This window comes from Puma concolor, chromosome B4 (assembly GCF_028749965.1).
Source record: "Puma concolor isolate L17-30 chromosome B4, mPumCon1.1.hap2, whole genome shotgun sequence".
Classification (NCBI taxonomy): Eukaryota; Metazoa; Chordata; class Mammalia; order Carnivora; family Felidae; genus Puma; species Puma concolor.
In genome coordinates, this window is record NC_141673.1 from 126,819,875 (window position 1) to 126,839,428 (window position 19,554).

Below are 19,554 nucleotides of genomic sequence, written 5' to 3' on the forward strand. Positions count from 1 at the left end.
CTACTATCAATAAGCAATTACTCAAGGCCAGAAACTCTCACATTTCCAGAGTGTTGTATCTCATTACCCAGCACAGTGCCTGGCATGTGATATGCACTTAATAACTACTTACTTGACATATAGATAAAATATAAAGTACTTTAATTTTTTCACTTTGGAGATGTGAAAATTACATCTTTCAGAGCATTGTGCAAATTAATAAGGTTAATAGGGCATTCTTCTTTGAACTTGTCAGATAATAAAATTCTCACAGCCTGCAAGTTCTGCCTCTAATATTACTGTCCTGTAGATGTCTGTCTATCAGAATCCTTTTGAAGCTGCATTTAGTCAAAACATGAAGTCAAGCTTATTTTCAAATAAATATCATGTGCAAATCCTTAGGCAATGGATATATTATTAAAGGTCTTAGAACGTGAGGGGTATTCCCTCTGGATATTGTTTAGAACTGAGGACACTCAAAAAACAGGTGAAAAGCGGCAATGTGAATCTACTTTTAAATTCCTTGCTTTTTTATGATCTTAGAATAACGTTCCTTTCTTTCACACACACACACAGAAGATATCTTTTTAATTGGTTGCTAGACCTTCTTTCACAATCACAGAGGGGGAAAAGTGATCTTAGTACTTTAAATATTCATACTGCAGCTTGGAAGAAGACTGGATAGAATAAACTTTAGGAAAAATTTCGGGCACACCGTTCTATAATATTCCGGTAATAGAGGAAATTTTTAAATCTCAAAATCTTGCAGAATGAAGAAAAAATCCATACCTCAGTCCCTGCGATAGAAAAGCTGAAGCTGGGAAGTGTGGTGAGTATAACACACATCATCATAACAGGTCTCCTAGCAAAGGACAAAAAATAAGCAAAAGCAATAATGTACAAGATCAACAGTTCCGGTTACATTTTGCTAATTTAGCAGTTCCTGTTCCATTCATCTCTCATTTTTCTAAGAAGCTACTACTTCCCCATTTCCATTTCCCAAATGTTTCAGTATGGCAAAGGGGAACACATGCAAAACCCAGAATATTTTCTAGAACAAAGGTTCACCACCTTTGTTCCAGAAAAAAATAACTAGCCAGCCATGGACTTCCAAGAGCATCACTGTGCCAGACAAATGACATTCAACATTTCCATAATTCCATAACTGGAATCCTGCCAAAAAGTTTCAGCTCTGGTGACCAACTGAAAAAAAGAATGTGACTTTTTTTTTCTCCATGTTTGTTTATTTACTTTGAGGGGAGGAGGGGCAGAGAGGGAATCCCAAGTAGGCTCCAGGCTCAGTGCCACATCCAACACTGGGCTCTATCCGATGACTGCAAGATCAGGACCTGAGCCGATATCAAGAGTTGGATGCTGAACCGACTGAGCCACCCAGGCACCCCAAGAGCATGCCTTTCTTAAGTTATATTATACCCTATCATAACATTGATTTTTTTTTAAAGAAGACATTTAGAGATGCTGTACCAAGAATGCCTTCATTTAAAAAAAAAATTTAATGTTTATTTACTTTTGAGAGAGAGAGAGAGAAAGACAGAGTGTGAGCGGGAGAGGGGCAGAGAGAGAGGGAGACACAGAATCTGCAGCAGGCTCCAGGCTCTGAGCTGTCAGCACAGAGCCTGACGTGGAGCTCAAACTCACAAACTGCGAGATCATGACCTGAGCTGAATTTGGACGCTTAACCGACTGAGCCACCTAGGCACCCCACCAAGAATGATTTCAAATGAAAACATGTGGATATTTCTTACTTGAACTAAAAAAAAAATCATGTGATATATATGTATATATACATATATATCACATGATTTTTCACACTGGTTTTTGGACCATTGGTTTTTTTCACAGTGGTTTTTGGACCATTTCTTAAAACCTTCATGAACAATTAATCAAAGAGTTATTGAGATATAATACATATATAATACTCTATCTTATGACAGAAAGAATTAAAATGCTCACTTAGCATTATTAATTGATAGGAAGACAAAAGATGCTCAAAGCTTTTCTATGATGAAATATTTACATTTCCGTTCCTTAAATACACATTTTACTAATTACACTTATATGATAATGTGTTTCGAAGTACAAAAAGTGCTGAACTCTTTCAAATAACTAACGATTTCTCCTTGGTCCTGCCATGCTTCTGTCAATCCCATCCTGGTCTTAGATGTTCTAGGTATAGACATAAGTTAGACGGCAGGATAGACCCGTCTTCTGGCCAGACTCAGTACGACCTGCTAAAACCAGAGGTACAATGGGGTTTTTGAGAGGTAGCTTTGCCTCCTTTTCTGAGCCCAGATCCAGGTTCCTGCAGCACCTGGCTCTGGCTGGAGCCTTCATGGAGCCCTCTTCTTCTCAGCTTGTGCTCTAAAAGGTGAGAGTGCCCCAGGGATTACTCCTGCACCTCCTCTTTATGCCTAATTGTCTCAAGCAATCCCATGGCTTTAATTTTATTTTAATGTTTATTTTCATTTGAGAGAGAGAGAGAGAGAGAGAGAGAGAGAGAGAGAGAGAAAGAGTGGGGAAGGGGCAGAAAGAGAGAAAGTGACACACAATGCAAAGCAGGCTTCAGGCTCTCAGCTGTCAGCACAGAGCCCAACACAGGGCTTGAACTTATGAACTGTGAGATCATGACCTGAGCCGAAATCAGACACTTAACTGACTGAGCCACCCAGGCGCCCCTCCCATGGCTCTAAATATCAACCACTTACCCAGGACTTCCATATATATACATAGACATAGATATAGACATAGACATAGACATTTTTTTTTCTGAGCTCTGGGCTTGTATGCCCAACTCTGGCACCTCCACTTGGGTGTCTAATGGGCAACCCAGATTTAACATGCCTGAACAAAGACCCCACATCCCTGTTCCAATCATCAAATGCTCTCTGGTTTACTGCAAGTAGAATTACTGAAAGTACGTGTCACATCCATCCTTCGCTAACATCATAGCTCATTTGCCATCATGTCTCATCTCCAAGAACTTCCTATCCAGTTTCCTGTTAAAATTTCTATTCTTGCCTAGCAACGTTTTCTCCATAGAGCCAACTGTTATATTTTTAAAATGTAAAACACATCTTATCACTGCCCTGCTCAAAAATCTCCAACAGTAAGGGGTGGGGTGAATGAGGAGTTAGTGTTGAGTGGAGACAAGAATGAAGACGAAAAGGTTCTGTGGATGGATGGTGGTGATGGCACAACAGTGTGAATGAGTTTAATGCCACTGATACGTACACTTAAAAGGTTAAGTTGGTAAATTGTGCTACATGTATTTCACACAAAATACACACATCTGTGCATCTTACATATTTTTTAAAAATCTCCAGTGGGTAAGCAATGTAACTGGAACAAATTTGAAACCTATTACCCGAGCCTACATGTTCTACATGATGTGGTTTCTCTTCTTTCTCCTAGTCTCTTTCTCACTTAGAATGACTTTCCTCTCCCTGGAAACCCACTTAACTCCAGCCATACTGGCTTTCTGGTTGTGTCATGATCACATCAAGCTTGCCTCATCTTCAAGTTGTACACTGTCTATACCTTCTGCCAGATGCCCCCCATTCCTGGATCTTCCATGTTGGAGCCCTGTTGTCATTCCAAATTATATATATCTGCGGCCTTATGACTACCTGAAGTTCTGCTGATTATTTCTTGTTTATCGTTTCACACATTCCTCTTTGCTGATCTTCAAAGTAAGTTCCGTGGAGGCAGGAAATTTATCTGAATGGTTTCACTACATTATCTCCACTAGCTAAAACCATGTTTTTGAGCCTTTTTTTGTGCAGTGAAACTTCTGAGAATCTGGTAAATCCTACGGACCTTTTTCAAAACAGATTTCTTTTTAAACAAAAACAGAGCAATTATGTTGAAATACAGTATTCCAAATTCTTTTAAAAATTTTATACAGGAATATACGTGCTCATCTATGAACACGTTGTCTCCTTATTTTCTTTGGAACGCTCAAGAGCTAGTGGAAACTGAAATCATTCATAATGTCAAGGTAGTGAAGATCATTAGCCATATTAAGAAGTATCTGCAACAATTGTAATGTGGTATGAAAAGATCTAACATATATGATATGAAAAGATCTACTTAATGAAGTTATTAGGTTCTGGTACTTGTAGTGTGCTTTGTTACCAACATGCAAAATGGAAAGAAATGCTAGTTTTCAGTTAGAGGCTACAGGGAAAATGAAGATGCAACCTGTTTCTAATCCAAGTTCTGCATCTTATGTATCTAGAAATAATGATAATCTGTATTTTAACATCTTGACTTACTGCTAACATAGATTTATTATAATTTATTAATAAGTGTTGTGGGTTAAATTATGTTCCTCCCCAAAGATTATGTTCAAGTTTCAACTCCTGGTACCTTACAGTGTAACCTTATCTGGAAATATGGTCTTTCCAGAGCTAGTAAGTTAAAATGAGGTCATTAAGGTGGGCCCTAATCCAACACGACTGGTGTCCTTATTAAAAGGGAAAATTTGGAGAATGTACAGAGGGAGGATTATGTGAAGAAACGCAGGAAGACACCATGTGACGATGAAGGCAGAGATCAATCAGGGTGACGCATCTGTAAGCCAAGGAATGCCAGAGTGCCGGTGAACCACCAGCCCTCAGAAGGAACCAACGGACACTTTGATCTCAAGACGACTAGCCTCCAGAACAGGGACACAACACATTTGTCACCCAGTACTTTTTTATGGCTATGCTACAAAACTAATACAGAGTTTGCTCTACAGGTAGGGGGTACTACTGGTAACAAATACCTAAAAATGTGGAAGTGGCTTTGGAACAGGGTAATGGGTAATCTGGAAGAGTCTGAAGACACATGATAGAAACAGGCTGGACGGCCTAGAAGAGACTGTTAGAAAAATATGGGCATTACAGGAGATTCTGGTGAAAGCTAGGAGAGAAAAAGAGGAGAGATGTAGAAAAGCCTCTAACAATCTTAGAGAATACGCACATTGTCCCAAACAGAAATGCTACAAACGTGAATGTTCAAGGTGTTTCTGGTGAAGTCTTAGGCAGAAAGGAGGACCATGTTGTTGGCAACTGGAGGAAAGGTGATCCTTTCTAGAAAGTGGCAGAGGGGCGCCTGGGTGGCTCAGTCGGTTGAGCGGCCGGCTTCGGCTCAGGTCATGATCTCGCGGTCCGTGAGTTTGAGCCCCGCGTTGGGCTCTGTGCTGACAGCTCAGAGCCTGGAGCCTGTTTCACATTCTGTGTCTCCCTCTCTCTCTGACCTTCCCCCGTTCATGCTCTGTCTCTCTCTGTCTCAAAAATAAATAAACATTAAAAAAAATTTTTTTAAAAAAAGAAAGTGGCAGAACCTTGGCTGAACTGTGTTCTGCTGGGTAGAAAATAGAACCCACAGTCGACGAACTCAGATATTTAGCTGAGATTTCTAAGCAAAACACTGAAGGCACTGCTGATGATAGCAAAATACAAGAGGAGAGGAATAAATTGACGAAGGAATTGTTAAGCAAAAAGGGACCAGAACTTAGTAAAATATAAGAGGAGAGAGAGAGATAAATTGAAGAAGGAATCGTTAAGCAAAAAGGAACCAGAACTTGAAGATGTGGATATTTCTCAGTCTATCCATATTGTAGAAAATGAAAGGGTGTGTTCTAGAGAGGATACTAAGGGTGTGCCTTGTGAACCCAATCACCTATCTCAGCAGAAATATTGGCACTGCCAGCTTGGACTAACGGGGGACAGAGATGGGACAAAAGGAAGGAAGGCTGCTAGACTTCTGGGATGCAACAGGAAGGAAATGGGCTGGTGGAGCTACTTGGCTGTGAATATGTATTATCCTCTGAGATGGCTCTAGGGGCCTGAGAGGCTCCACTGCAGGCCCAGAGGCTCCCTCCTTAGACCCAGAGGCCAGGGAAGGAAAGGCTCTCCCATCCTGAGGGCAGAACATCCAGCCAGAGAGGATTATTGTCAAGCCTTACAATTTAGTGACATTTGCCCCGCTAGGTTTCAGTGAATCTATTCTGCATGTGGGAAGAACATGAATTTGGGGGAGGGCCAGAGGGCAGACTGTCACAGGTTGAATTACGTTCCCCTAAAAGAGACATGTTGAAGTCCCAACCTCCTAGTACCTCAGAATGGGACTGTATTTGGAAATAGTGTTTCCAGAGGCAATAAGTTAACAATTAGGGTGGGCCCTAATGCAACAGGACTGGTGTCCTTATGAAAAGGGAAAATTGGGAGACAGATACGCACAGAGGAAAGACTATGTGAGGAGATACAGGGAGGAACACGATGCGATGATGGAAGTTAGACATCAGGGTGATGCGTCTATGAGCTAAAGAATGCTAAAGAGTGCCAGCGAACGACCAGAAGCTGGGAGAGAGGCCTGGGACGGATTCTCCCAACAGCCCTCGAAGGAACCAACCAACACCGTGGTCTCAGATTTCTAACGTCCACAAGTGGGAGATAATACATGTCTATCATTTAAGCCCCCACGTTTGTGGTAGTTTGCAACAGCAATCCTAGGAAATCTATACAATGAAATTTATGCTGGAAATGCCACAGACACATCTTTGAAGGGGGACTCACGCTAAGGTTAGTGCAAGGCTTCAATGAGAGCACAACACGGCTGAGGAGAAGGACCTGTAGACATGGTGTAAGTCCGGATGGAAGATGAGTTAGGGCACTACAGAGCTCTGTGCGTGTCTGTAGTAAAGCATCAGGAAGAAGGTCTCCCCCAGGAGTAGGCCCACGAAGAAAGACCTGAGTTCAAGCCACGGTGAGTTAAAGATTCCTGTTTGTGCAGCAAGAATTCTGACCATGAGATTTCTCACAGGGAAAGCACAGGGAACGGAATGCATCAGATAATAACTTGGGAAACCACTCTGCTCAGACACTTCTAAACATTCTCGATCGCCTAGCTCTTCAAGTCAAGGCTTCCTTCCTTGTCTTTCAAGGCTTCCCACAATCTGCCATTAACTTCCCAACAAAAAACACTAACCCCAGTGAGCTCATGCAACAAGCCAAGTTCTGCATTCATCCATTCACCCACTCATCCAAGCCCTTGTTAAATGTGTGAACTACACTCAGTTGTAAGGACAGAAAGACACGTAAGGCACAGTCTGGCTTTATGGCACTTACAGGCTCAGGAAGTTGCCTAAGCACAAGATGAGGTAACCGTGTGACAAGAGCAAGTTTTTCTAGGAGTTTTAGTCTCAGTTATGAGACTCAGTTATGAAAGTGACACTGTTGCAGTTGAAGTCAATACCTCACACCAATAGCTGCATCAACAGGACAGCTGGGTATCAATGAGATCATGTCTGGACATTAACAAGCCAGTCATCATCCCAAGGAAATATCCAAAAGGGAAAAAGGTCCAGAAATCACAGGACAAGAATACCTGATAAAGCCTGGACACTGGAGAAGAGAAGACTTCGCAGACTGCCATGGGACGTAGTTGAGATGTGTATACTTTTAAACATTTGAAAAACGTTCATATAGACACAGTGAGCTCAGGAAAGTCACCTCTGGAGACACGGTTTTGGGACTGATCATCATATAAGTGGCATTTTATATTATGAGCCAATGAGAGTACTTGCAAAGCAATCAAAAGGGAAAAATGGGGCAGGGGGAAATGGATAGAGCTCCTGGCCATGGCCAAATTCACTGGCATATAAAGGGAGGGCAGGAGCGCCTGGGTGGCTCAGTCAGTTAAGCTTCAGACTTCATCTCAGGTCATGATCTCATGGGTTGTGGGTTCCAGCCCTGCGTCAGGCTCTGTGCTGACAGCTCAGAGCCTGGAGCCTGCTTCCGATTCTGTGCCTCCCTCTCTCTCTGCCCCTCCCCCACTCGCACTCTGTCTCTCAAAAATAAATAAACATTAAAAAATAAAAAAAAAAATTTTAAATAAGAGGTCCATTGTCTACCCGCATCGTAAGAAAGAGTGTCGTAGAACTCTCAGGTGCCTTCGAGCTTTAGGATTCTATGGTATAATGCCAATACCATTGTACAAGCAAGGGGAAGAGTCGATTTTTAAGGGGCAGGACTGATGTGCAGAAAACATTTTTCATGAAGATTTTTACTCTGTCAACAAGGACTGCAAAGGAAGGGGGATGGGGAAAAGAAGCAAAGGACAAGACACCAGCTGGTGAAGGCTACCAGAGCCCCAGCATCAGTGAAGAAAATGTTCTTCATGCTTCCCTGAACAAAACCGTCAGGACAAATGATGTGACATCGTACTTGAATGTATGAAAACGTGGGGAACCATGGCCATGTATGATGGTCCTGGAAGTTAGTGCCTCACTGGGGTGAAGAAAACAGTCATGGAGAACACAGAGGTGATGCCAGAGACACGAAAGAGGGAGAATTAATGGAATTTGGTGACTTATTGCACAAAGTGGGAGAGAAAAGCACGTGTAAATATACTCTTTCTGATTTACTGGATACGGTGGGGCAAGGAAGAAAAAGCCTGTCGTCAAGTATCGGAAAATCATTGCTACTGAGTAGTTAAGGAGAGGAGAGTCCACTGGGAGACATGGGAGTGCTGTTAAGCGCCCGTGTTTAGTTCACGATGATTAACGGATGACCTTCCCGGGACTGAAAAGGGCAAGCTCTACTTCCTTCAGTTTATCCAGCCCGTCCGGCAGTGCCCAGATGTTATTCGTGCTGTGCACATGCCCTGTGTGTGCCACTGTGGAACAGTAAGGTGTTCAAGAGACCAGGCTGCGGAGACAGACCCCCCTGAAGTCAGCGTGGGCTCCACGGCTCACTGGCTGTGTGGTTGTGTAACTTCGGTGCCTCAGTTCCCTCGTTTGTAAGATGGGCACTGTAAGTCTTCTTACCCATAAAGGTTAGAGAATTAACTAAAATAATATAGGCAATGTGTTTACACCCATGCTTGGTACATAGCAGCTGTTCGACAAAGACTTGCTTTTATTTTACTGCAACTACAACAGCTACTACTGTTACTACCACTGTCTTAAACGAATCGACAGCAAATTCTGTCTAAGGGATTAAGGACTTAAGCAAGGCAAAATGCAGTCCAAAATGTTGGGGTCTTTCCAAGGGGGCACTGCCCAGAATTCCTGACATGTCACGATCTAAAGTAATTATACGCTGAAAGACTTGAGAGAATTCCTGAAACGCAGCCCAGGGTCCCAAGGCATTCTGAGATTCCCCACAAATTCTCCATCATTATCCTATCCCCTGGGACCCTCTTCACTGATATCTTCCCCAGTTGCAGGCTAGCCCTATAGTTCAATGGTTTCGCATGTTCATTAACACCCCAGGAAAGGATTTCTCTCATTTACTGGGATATACAATTTGGTGTGTTTATAAATAGCTTTTCCTCATTCCTCAAATCATCTCCCTAGCCTATTATGAATTAAGACAGGCATCCCTGAAAAGAAACAATCATTCTAAAGAGAATGAGGAAGTGTCCCACAAAAGTAAAGAGCACTGCATTAAAGTTCAGGCTCTACTGTTGATTTAGTGTGTATGTCTTAAGCTCTCTGACATTGTTTCCTTCCTTACAAAATAGGAATTACATCCCTTGGTCAACCTCGTAACCCTGGTGTGCAGGTCAAGTGAAAAAATAAAACATAAAAGCACTGTATATATGCCAAATACTTTATAAGATATTCGTTGATATCACGCTATTGGCCTTCATTTTGCTCGAAGGATAAAAGAGACTTCCAAGATTTTCTAAGTTCAAAGAGTATCACTGATGGCATATAATTTTCTTCAGTTTAATCAGTTTTATCATCAGTTCTACTATTTCTCATTCGGAGGATTAAACAAGATCATGTTTTAAATGGAAATACTAAATTCAGCCTGAGGTAATAACAATAATATGCACTGAATCCTTCCCATGTGCCAGGTATTATGCATGGAACTTTATCTGCATAATCTTATTCCGTTTCTTAAAACAGCACTCAGGTGAAAAACCGAGGTTGTCCCCATTTTGCTCACGAGACAATTAAAATTCAAAGAACTTAAATAACTCATACAAGTCCTCGCAGTCAATGTCAAAGCTGGGATTTGAACTCAGGTCTGCACCTCTTAGCTGTGTGGCCAGGACATACACTCTACTAGCTGGATAACTCATTCTCTCCTAAATACCAGATTCATGGGGCTAACAACGCCCATAGGAACCTACAGTAAGAGACAGCAATATGACAGCACTCATGAATGAGGCTATGAGGAAATAATTTCACAGTTTCATTGAAATTACAGATAACCTATAGTGTATCTATTTAGAACACCTGGGGCCAGCCACACCTGCAAAGGAAAATGAAAGGCCAGAAGAGCATTTCCCTGAAGAATTCACTGAAAGATGTAATTGGGACAGCCTAGGACATGTTAGCCCAAGGGGGACACGTGAACCAGATTTATAAAGCAGAACGTGCACTGGAAAGTAGAAATAAATGAAGGACCACACTGCCTTCCTTACTCTCGAATGCCTCCAGTAGATTCAGACCTTGTCACTCAAAGAGGCAGTTTAGGACAGTGGCTGAAATACCAAATATGGAGTCAGAAGGACAGAGGTCCAAAGTCTCGTCCTCTCACTCACTAGTTATTGACCAGGGAAGTTGCATAACCCTTCTCTGATAATAAGTTTCCCCTTGGGAATAATAATGATAAAGTCATGAAAATAACTCCCTCACAAGATGGTATAGAAGGAAATGAAATTCACATTTAAATCTCTAAGCACATACGTGATCAGTAAAGAAGCAGTTATAACTTGATGATGATGATGGTAATAACTGATATGGAAGGTTTGCTGCCTGAATGATATTCAGAACCTAGGATCCCAGAGGTTTGAGTCAATGGCAAAAAAAAAAAAAAAAAAAGAAACAAGGAGTGCCTTCTGGGACTGGAGTAAACTAACAGAAAGCCACTGGTCATTTGGGTGTTCCATTCTTCCCTCAAAACTCCCAGCCCAGCCAGGAGTCCTGGACAGTCAAAGCAACTCCAAGGTGATATGAGGAGTGGAGGGCCCAGCTGAGCTCCAATTCCACTTGACAGATATCCTGAGGATTCGGGTCAAGGTTTGGAAAATCCTTAAACCGCACCGATAAACGCAGTGTAAACCAAATGGTTTACTTCCGGAAAGCCTTCAAGATCTTTGCCCTCAGGGAACTGAAAGTCCCCCGAGCAAATTTCATGGAGCCACATCCTAAATCAACACCTAAAGGACCTCTTGAACTCCACACTTCGGCTCTCCAGGTCTGCATCCTCCCGACAGTATTTCTAGCTAGATTTCTGTATCTATTATTTTTACATTTCTGCCCTTGTTAAAATCTCTGCTGCTTGCTTTTCAAGTGGGTTGATGTTGTTTGACTTTAAAATAAAAGACCAGCCTGAAAGAAGGGTTAACTTATCAAAGAAAACTAAGAAATCTTAGATGAGTAGAAATCTGATCTAAAGTTCCAAAAGGGGAATGCCTGGGTGGCTTAGTCAGTTAAGCATCTGACTCTAGATTTTGGCTTAGGTCATGATCGCAGAGTTCTTGAGTTCGAGCCCCACAAGGGGCTCTGTGCTGTCAGTGCAGAGCCTGCTTGGGATATTCTCTCTTCCTCTCTCTCTCTCTCCTTCCCCCAACTTGTGCTCTCCCCCCACTCTCTCTAAATAAATAAATAAACTTTAAAAAATAGTGGCATCTGGGTGGCTCAGTCAGTTAAGCATCTGACTTCAGCTTAGGTCATGATCTTACAGTTTGTGAGTTCGAGCCCCACTTTAGGCTCTGTGCTGACAGCTCAGAGCCTGAAGCCTGCTTCGGATTCTGTGTTTGCCTCTCTCTCACTCTCACTCTGTCTCTCCCTCTCTCAAAAATAAATAAACACTAAATTAAAAAAAATTTTTTTAAATAAAGATCTGAAAGGAAAAATATCTTAGTATCTGAAATAATTTGTACTCAATACAGGCGATACAACATTAGCTAAACTGTTAAGTTAAAGCAACATTAGATCTTTATTTATTTAAAATATTTCTGTATTATTATTGAAATAGTCCCCCCCACCACCAGGGTAAAAAAAATTTACTAACATAGTAAAGTATTATTTTTAAAAATCTAAACGAAGGAACTGGGTGCTATATGTAAGCAATGAACCATGGGAATCTACCCCCAAAACTAAGAGCACACTTTACATACTGTATGTTAGTCAATTTGATGATAAATTATATTTAAAATAATAATAACAATAAAAAATCTAAGCAAAGGAACCAGTTAAAAATCTCAGTTGGCTAAAGGCCAAAGAATGCTTCAGACCCAAAAAACAATGCAATTAGACATTTCAAAATAGACATCACTCTGTTTCACAATGTAAATGTTTGTAAAAGTAAAATTCCATATTATCATTCTATAATTAAGATTTCTATAAATTAGCTGTGATAACTTTATGCAATTCAGTGAACAAAGGAATTAGGGCCAACATATAGTACTCAGGGTATCATAGACTCATGCTAACTACGAACTTATGAATACATGTAATTTGTTGCTCACAGGCAGTAAAAAAGGCCCCTATAAAAATATAGAAGATACCATAATAGCAATACAATTATAGAAATGGTGACAATGACTTCTCATTAATCATAATGTGCATATACATTATGTACATTTGTGCTATGCTAACATCCCTACAGGGAGCACCTGAGAAATTCTCTATGAAAGCATCACAGAGATTCCTTGAAGAATCCTTTTACTTACCATCCTTTAATTTTTTTGGAAAAGGCATGCTTCCTGTATAAGAGAACTTTTATGGGAACCCAAATCAGCAGAGTCACTGAAGCCACATAGGCAATCGAACAGGAAACAATCAGCCAATAATGTGTTTTCTCAGGGCTCCCCGTCGTTGTTTGATAGGTGGTGGCAAACTGTTCCACAATCACAAGCGTGGGAATGGAGAAAGCAGCAAACTCGAAAAGCTCAAAAACCAGGAGCTTGATCAGTTTTCCAGAAACCATCCTGAGGAAGGGCAAGCTGCTGAAGATCAAACACTCCCCTTTTGATGGCCAGCAGCATATGGACACAGATACTCAACTACGATTAAGTTCCTTGTACCGAAATCACCAACCGGTGACTTTTTATTCTTTTATTGACCCTCATATGGTTCAATGATCTTCCAGCTTAACAAGCGAGGTCTCTTAAAGAAACAGAACAGTTGTGGAAATGACCACTTAATGTGTTTGCACAGCCATTATTCAGGGTCAAATGAACTTCTGAATATGTTTTCGAGGCACTGGTAAAAAAGCAAGTCTTTGTAGCTTTGATTGCTAATTTGAGCACAGAGAAAAATTTATGCAGTATTTAAACACCTGTTAAGTAGAACCACCGGAATCACCTAATTTTAGACTTAAAGGAGAAGAAGAGCTGTAATCCAATCCCCTATTTTTATATCTAAGCAAAGCCAGGCAAAAAGAGATACCCCAAACCCGTGTCTTCATCGTAGAAGACTACCCCTCGCTTTCCTTCAAAGTGCTTTGAGAAGGGAGTTTGGATTCACATTGCCAACCTCCTAACCACACTTCTTCCTGGTACTTGAACTATTGATTCTTGCATATAAATTGCCACTGTGGCACAGGTTAACATTCTTCTTTTGCTGGTCAGGAAACGAACACGGTGATGTTAGAAACCTGTTATCAGGATTAACATATTAACAGCAGCCTATATCGAGTCCAAAAGCATATCAAATATTTAAAAGGCAACAATCATCTCCATGAATATCCTTCCTTCCAAAACTTTTGAGCTCCTATGACGAGCACTTTGCTTTTGTTAGGTTCTGGGGTGTGAAGGTAGGTGAAGGACAGTAGGTTTCTGCCCTAAAAATGCTCACAGCCCAGTGGAGAAAAGAAACCCGTGAACAACCAAAATAACTGAGGTCAGAAGTATAACGTAAATGCTATGGTAACTTAACGCAGAGAACTTCCTCTTCGGGCTGTGTGAAGGGGAGGGAAAGAGAAGGACGAGGAGGCAGGTTTTGGGGGCATCAGTGACATTCCAGATACACACACACACACACACACACACACACACACACACACACAAAAGACAGGAGGCCATAGTGGTTCTGAGAATCTGGTGTCATGTGGCAGGAAGTAGGGACAGGTGATGTTAGGATTGGCTTTGGGTCGGAATGTAAACATTCCATGAAGGGTTTTGGTGTGGGGTGGTGTGGGGTGGTGTGTGTGTGTGTGTGTGTGTGTGTGTGTGTGTGTGTGTGTGGCAGGCAGTGAAAAAGCAACGTCGTCCGGACAGAGGAAGCACTTACTCCATCATTTGGAAAAGGAAGTGAGTGCTGGTGTGGAGGAAAGGGCAGGAGCAGCGCCCACCTGGAGGAGGGAAGGCAGTGGGGAGCCACAGAGCACCCGGAGGGAGAGCCTTGGCTACAACCAGTGAAGGAAGAGGGGGGAGGAGAGCACCCAACCAACAGACCCTGAGTCTGATTCCTTCCACATGCTTGCCTCTTTAGACGGCTTGCCCTGTGCCTGCTGGCAGACTGACACAAACCAGTATTTTTCTGGGTCCCTCGGGCCCTCTGCAGAAGGGGCCATGCGTCGCCTGGCTGCCCAGTGAACCCAGGACGCTGGCGGCAGCTCTGAGGGTTAACGCCTCCTGCCCTCCCGCTGCAGAATTAGGCAGCCGCATCCTCCAGCTATTTTATCTGGACTTGAACAAAATTTCTATTGAAGAGAGACGAGACACAAATTATATTCTAACCTCCTGGCCCTCTGTCTCGAGTCATCAGTGCTATCCTGTAGGGCAATTTCTTCCACAGACTTTGTACATTAATAGGAATTGTGACCTGAGCATCTGAAGACAGTTGTTGAATAAAACTGCCTGGCTCCATGCAAAAGGACTCTTGCCTGTGTCTATAATTCCATTTGAAATGCTCCATTTTTATGCCCACGTAGGGGAATGATACGCGCTCTGTATGTCTCACCTAGAATTTTCCTCTGGTTCCTAATCTCTCTTCATCTTTACCTTCAAAGACAACGTTCGTGTGACGGGACCTGTTGCTGTCCAAGACATGAACTGCACTGATAACAGTACTTTGTCGGAACAGGAGGGAGGCCACGATTCCCACCCTCTACCGACAATAAGCCCACCCCCATGTAATGGAACAAGCACCTGTGTTAACACTGTTCGTGGAACACTTTCTACGAGCAGATCATGTAGAGACACAGTCCTTCCTGACTTACATTCTGACTGGGGAGATGTTACAAATGCACAGGTAAGGTCTGAGAAGGTGTGATCCTGGAAGGTCAGGATGCTTCTCCAGCCACAGCCGGATGAATAGGAACCCTGGGCTACAGAATGTCCCTCCATAACTGGGCCACTTGCTGCTGCTTGGAAATGTGAACTCAGACACATAGGGAGAATTTGGTCAGTGGAATGAAGGGAGGCCATGACTCTGAGTCAGGATTAAAACAACCCAGACCGTACATGCTTGTCACCCTGGCCTGTTGTGACACTCAGGACTCATTTGCTGAATGAACAAATGGAAGCCAAATGGTGAGAGAATAGAAGAGTGAGTACACAGAGGGTGAGAAGACAAGGAGATGCCAGCACATCAAAAAATGCCAGTCCCTCCGTTGTGGAACATTCCAGTTCACATGTATTCTTAAAAACAGGCTCTTGGTTCTTTGCAACTGAAAGAGCTTGAGTACAACACAAAGGAATAGATTTCAGAGTAGGGGCCAAGGGGCACCCGGGTGGCTCAGTCCATTAAGCGTCTGACTTGGGCTCAGGTCATGGTCTCACAGTTCGTGGGTTTGAGCCCCGTGTCTGGCTCTGCACTGACAGCTCGGAGCCTGGAGCCTGCTTTGGATTCTGTGTCTCCCTCTCTCTCTGACCCTCCCCTACTTGTGTTCTCTTTCAAAAATAAATAAATATTAAAAAAAAAAAAGAGTGTAGGATCCAATATTACACAAAAACAATACGTAAAATTACTGGGTGATTCAGAAGAGAGGGTTGAAAAAAATCAAAGCGGAGTTGATCAGAGAGGTCTTCTCAGAGGAGGTGAGTTTTGGTCAAATTGATTTTTGTATTGACTCAAAGCAATATCCATATATTACTACAGCAAACTTCTCTGTATCATACAATGACATTTTCTTTGAAAAATAGTTCTGGGGATGCCTGGGTGGCTCAGTCCATTAAGCGTCTGACTCTTGATTTCAGCTCAGGTCATGATCTCACGGTCCCAAGTTCAAGCCCCGCATCAGGCCCTGTGCTGGTGGTAGGGAGCCTGCTTGGGATTCTCTCTCTCTCCCTTTCTCTCTGCCCCTCCCCCACTTGTATACTGTCTTTCTTTCTCTCTTGCTCTCTCTCTCTCCCTCTCTCAAAATAAATAAATAAGCTTAAAAAAATAGTTCTAAGAATGTTCGTGATGCAGTGAGGGGTAGGAGAGTGAAGCAAGTTGCAGATGCTGTGTATGACGATGTGAATGGTGCAATCGCATTTTTGTTTTAAAATATTATAGTTGTGGGGCACCTGGGTGGCTCAGTCGTTTGAGTCTCCAGCTCTAGATTTCCACTCAGGTCATGGGATCGAGCCCTGAGTGGGGCTCCATGCTGGGTGTGGAGCCTGTTTGAGATTCTCTCCCTCTCCCCTTACCCCTCTCCCCTGATCATGCTCTTTCTCTCAAAAATAAATAAACAAATAAGTGAATAAACAAATAGGGGTGCCTGGGTGGCTCAGTCAGTTGGGCGCCCAACTTCAGCTTAGGTCATGATCTCATGGTTTGTGAGTTTGAGCCCTGGGTCAGGCTCTGTGCTGACAGCTCAGAGCCTAGAGCCCACTTTGGATTCTGTATCTCCCTCTCTCTATGCTCCTCCCCAGCTTGTACTCGGTCTCTCTCTCTCTCTCCCCAAAATAAATAAACATTTAAATTAAATAAATAAATAAATAAAATCACAGCTGTGGATTTAAGCATAAATTAAAAATCCAGAAATATACTCACCAAACTGTAAACAGAGCTCCTGTGGGGAATGGGTGAGGTAGGGTGGAGGGGTTTTTACTTTTGATTTATTAATATTTGCATAGCTGTAATATTTGACCAGCATAAAAGTTAGAAAATAAATTAAGATTAATAGAAATCAATTAAAGAAAGCAATTCTGGCTTAGTGAAATGTTTACACTGTATTTTTTAAATCTTTCCTCCACCAATTTGTTTTCCCTCACTTCTCAGCAGAAGCAAAATAAATAAATTCCACTTCCGCTTATCCCTTAAATGGCGGCACAAAAGAGCAGCAAAATAGCCAAGAGGCAAGCAGAAGACGAGAAGAGCCTTGGATAACTATTTGCCAGCTGGGTAGTCAGGGCTGACTTTTATCGCCTTCTCCTGATCTCACATGAGGACGGGAGGAGAGTAGCCTTCATCCTGCAGGCCCTGCTCTGAGACCCTTCCTTACTCTCCTTCTCCAAGCAGAAGGAAGCATTTCCTCCTTTGAGTCAAAACCCCTTTTGAATCCTTCTGAATTCCTCCCCTCTTGTACTGTAGCACTTCTCTCCCTATGTTGTAGGCACACTGGGTCCCCTATACAACGGGAAGCTCTCTGAAGGCAGAGAACACCTTCCTTCACCTACGTCTCATCGTTTCTCAGCACAGTGTGTATTACATAATAGGCCCTTGAAAAATATTTGTGGAGGGAATGGATGGAGATGAAGGCTAAGAGACGTGCTAGGCAGCAGGGGAATGTGCCAGGCTTGGAGAATGGCCAACTCATCTTTTATTCCAAGGGGATTCTTGTTCCCACACTGACCTTTCAGAAGGAGAAATTATGTATTACCCGTCCCAATACAGTCTGCTCACTCAGCCTACGGAGCTTCAATTTCCTTGTGTGATCCCAATTTTAGCCCCCAGGTTCCCTTCCTCTGTAGCCATAGCTCCTTAAGGTCTCTAGATAAGAGAGAAAACAAAGCCCCTGGGGACTGCAGAGCTTCTCCATCTCAAGAAGCATGTTAGGAAAAGACCTTGCTTCTTTGCGTGCATTTACAAGACTTGATAGGTCCCAGTGTTGCCATTTTCCCTACTTTTTCCAATCCATATGTCCTCAAAAATGCATATTCCACAATGGATTTGAACCAATAACGATGGAGGCTGGAGATGCCTGGCTGGTATTTTTCTGCACCAAGGCATAGCCTTCAATTATTTCCAAGTCCTCAGCCCTTCGAAAGTGTCTATTTGTCTAAAATTTCCATAGCGGATTGGGAGGCACAGAAGGTTCCCTCACCAGGGACAGAGCGACAAGCTAGCTTGGCAAAGAAAAAGAACGCTATTATGGCAACATTAAGCTCCTGGGAGGAAATAATGCCAGACCCCGAACTTGGAGACAAAGACAAAAGGAGAGAAGAGAGGGTTTGAAATCACCTACCCTTCAGCTGAGAGCAGTTTATGCCAATCCTGATTCTTTCCCTTCTAATTCCCCTGACGCGGCCGCCGTGCAATTGCACTGCCAGTAACTGGAAGGACATGGAGGGGGGGACATTTGCACACACACCACCCACATTCTTTCCTTGGATTCATCCAAGACTGATTCAGACAACTCTGTCCCTTACTCTGCTCTTTAATGCTGGGTTTAACAACTTCCTGGTAGGAAACAGATCTGGTTTTCTGGAGCTGGGTCTGTGGTGGAAAGACTGAGTCTTGTGGTTAGAACTCACTTCCACGTAGGAATGTTGATGCAGTGTTTTTTATTTTAGTAAGCAGAAGATATCATGCTGTTCAGGGTAACACCTGTTCTCCACACTTCCAACTGTCATTTCCTTCCTGCAGGCAGGAAGTCAAAAATTGTTATAGTCTCTTAAATTGTTATAGTAAGATCATTTGTAATCTCAAGGTTTGTTCATTGTTTTCCGTGTAGGGCCTGTGAAACAAAATGGACCGACAGCCAGGAATGTTCTGGCATATCCGTGGTTTGTTTCCTGTGATCGTATGGTGTTGATGTTCAGAAAGGCAGGAGCTTCTGGCAGTGAAACTGCTCTACAGATCAAGCTGGATCTACAGAGAGCCTAGGGAAGAAGTGAAAGCATGTCCCTGGGCCTAATTTACTGACTATTTACAATTCCCAAAGAGTATTTCCAAAACACAGTACTGGTCCTCATGGGCAGGCGTCACCAAACAAATCACTTGACGTGAATTCAGTAAGATCATGTCACCATCTGATTAGACCCCTTTTACCCATGTTATGTTATCACAGTCCAGACAACATTCAATTTATATTGTAGGAAAAAAAGTATCATTACATCTCTCGGGCTATTAAATAAACAACTCTGTAAGAGCAAACGCAACAGCATATTCACTTTTGTGACCCTTTTAATATCTGGAATTTAGGGACTCTAGTCTTGAAATTAACAAAATGTGGACAATGTCTGTACTTTTTAAAATAATCATGCTTCCCTGAAATACTGTTTCTATTAAAAGTGTCCAAATCTCAAAATGTTCAAGAAGGAAAGATGAATTAAGACTTCCCATCACACAAATTGTGCACAGTGGCATATAAATGGGAGCTAATAATCAGAAATAGACTAAAGGAAAAAGGAAGTCACTTCATTCTTTACAATGATTCTCATATTTTATTT

General features: G+C 42.4%; 1 protein-coding gene across 2 annotated transcripts in view; it reads right to left on the minus strand.

Annotated features, from left to right (window-relative positions):
• The window catches only part of TMEM236 (transmembrane protein 236), a 57,181-nt gene that overhangs the window by 22,662 nt on the left and 14,965 nt on the right, over positions 1-19,554 (minus strand). Inside the window, exons 1-2 of one of the 2 annotated variants that reach the window (XM_025930806.2) lie at positions 12,682-13,986; positions 769-841 (exon numbers count right to left, since the gene is read on the minus strand). In XM_025930806.2, the coding sequence (XP_025786591.1) occupies positions 769-841; positions 12,682-12,938 (330 nt within the window). In that variant the 5' untranslated portion in view covers positions 12,939-13,986. Of the gene's footprint in view, positions 1-768; positions 842-12,681; positions 13,987-19,554 lie in introns of those variants that run through there. The other variant, XM_086714830.1, reaches the window with a different exon arrangement.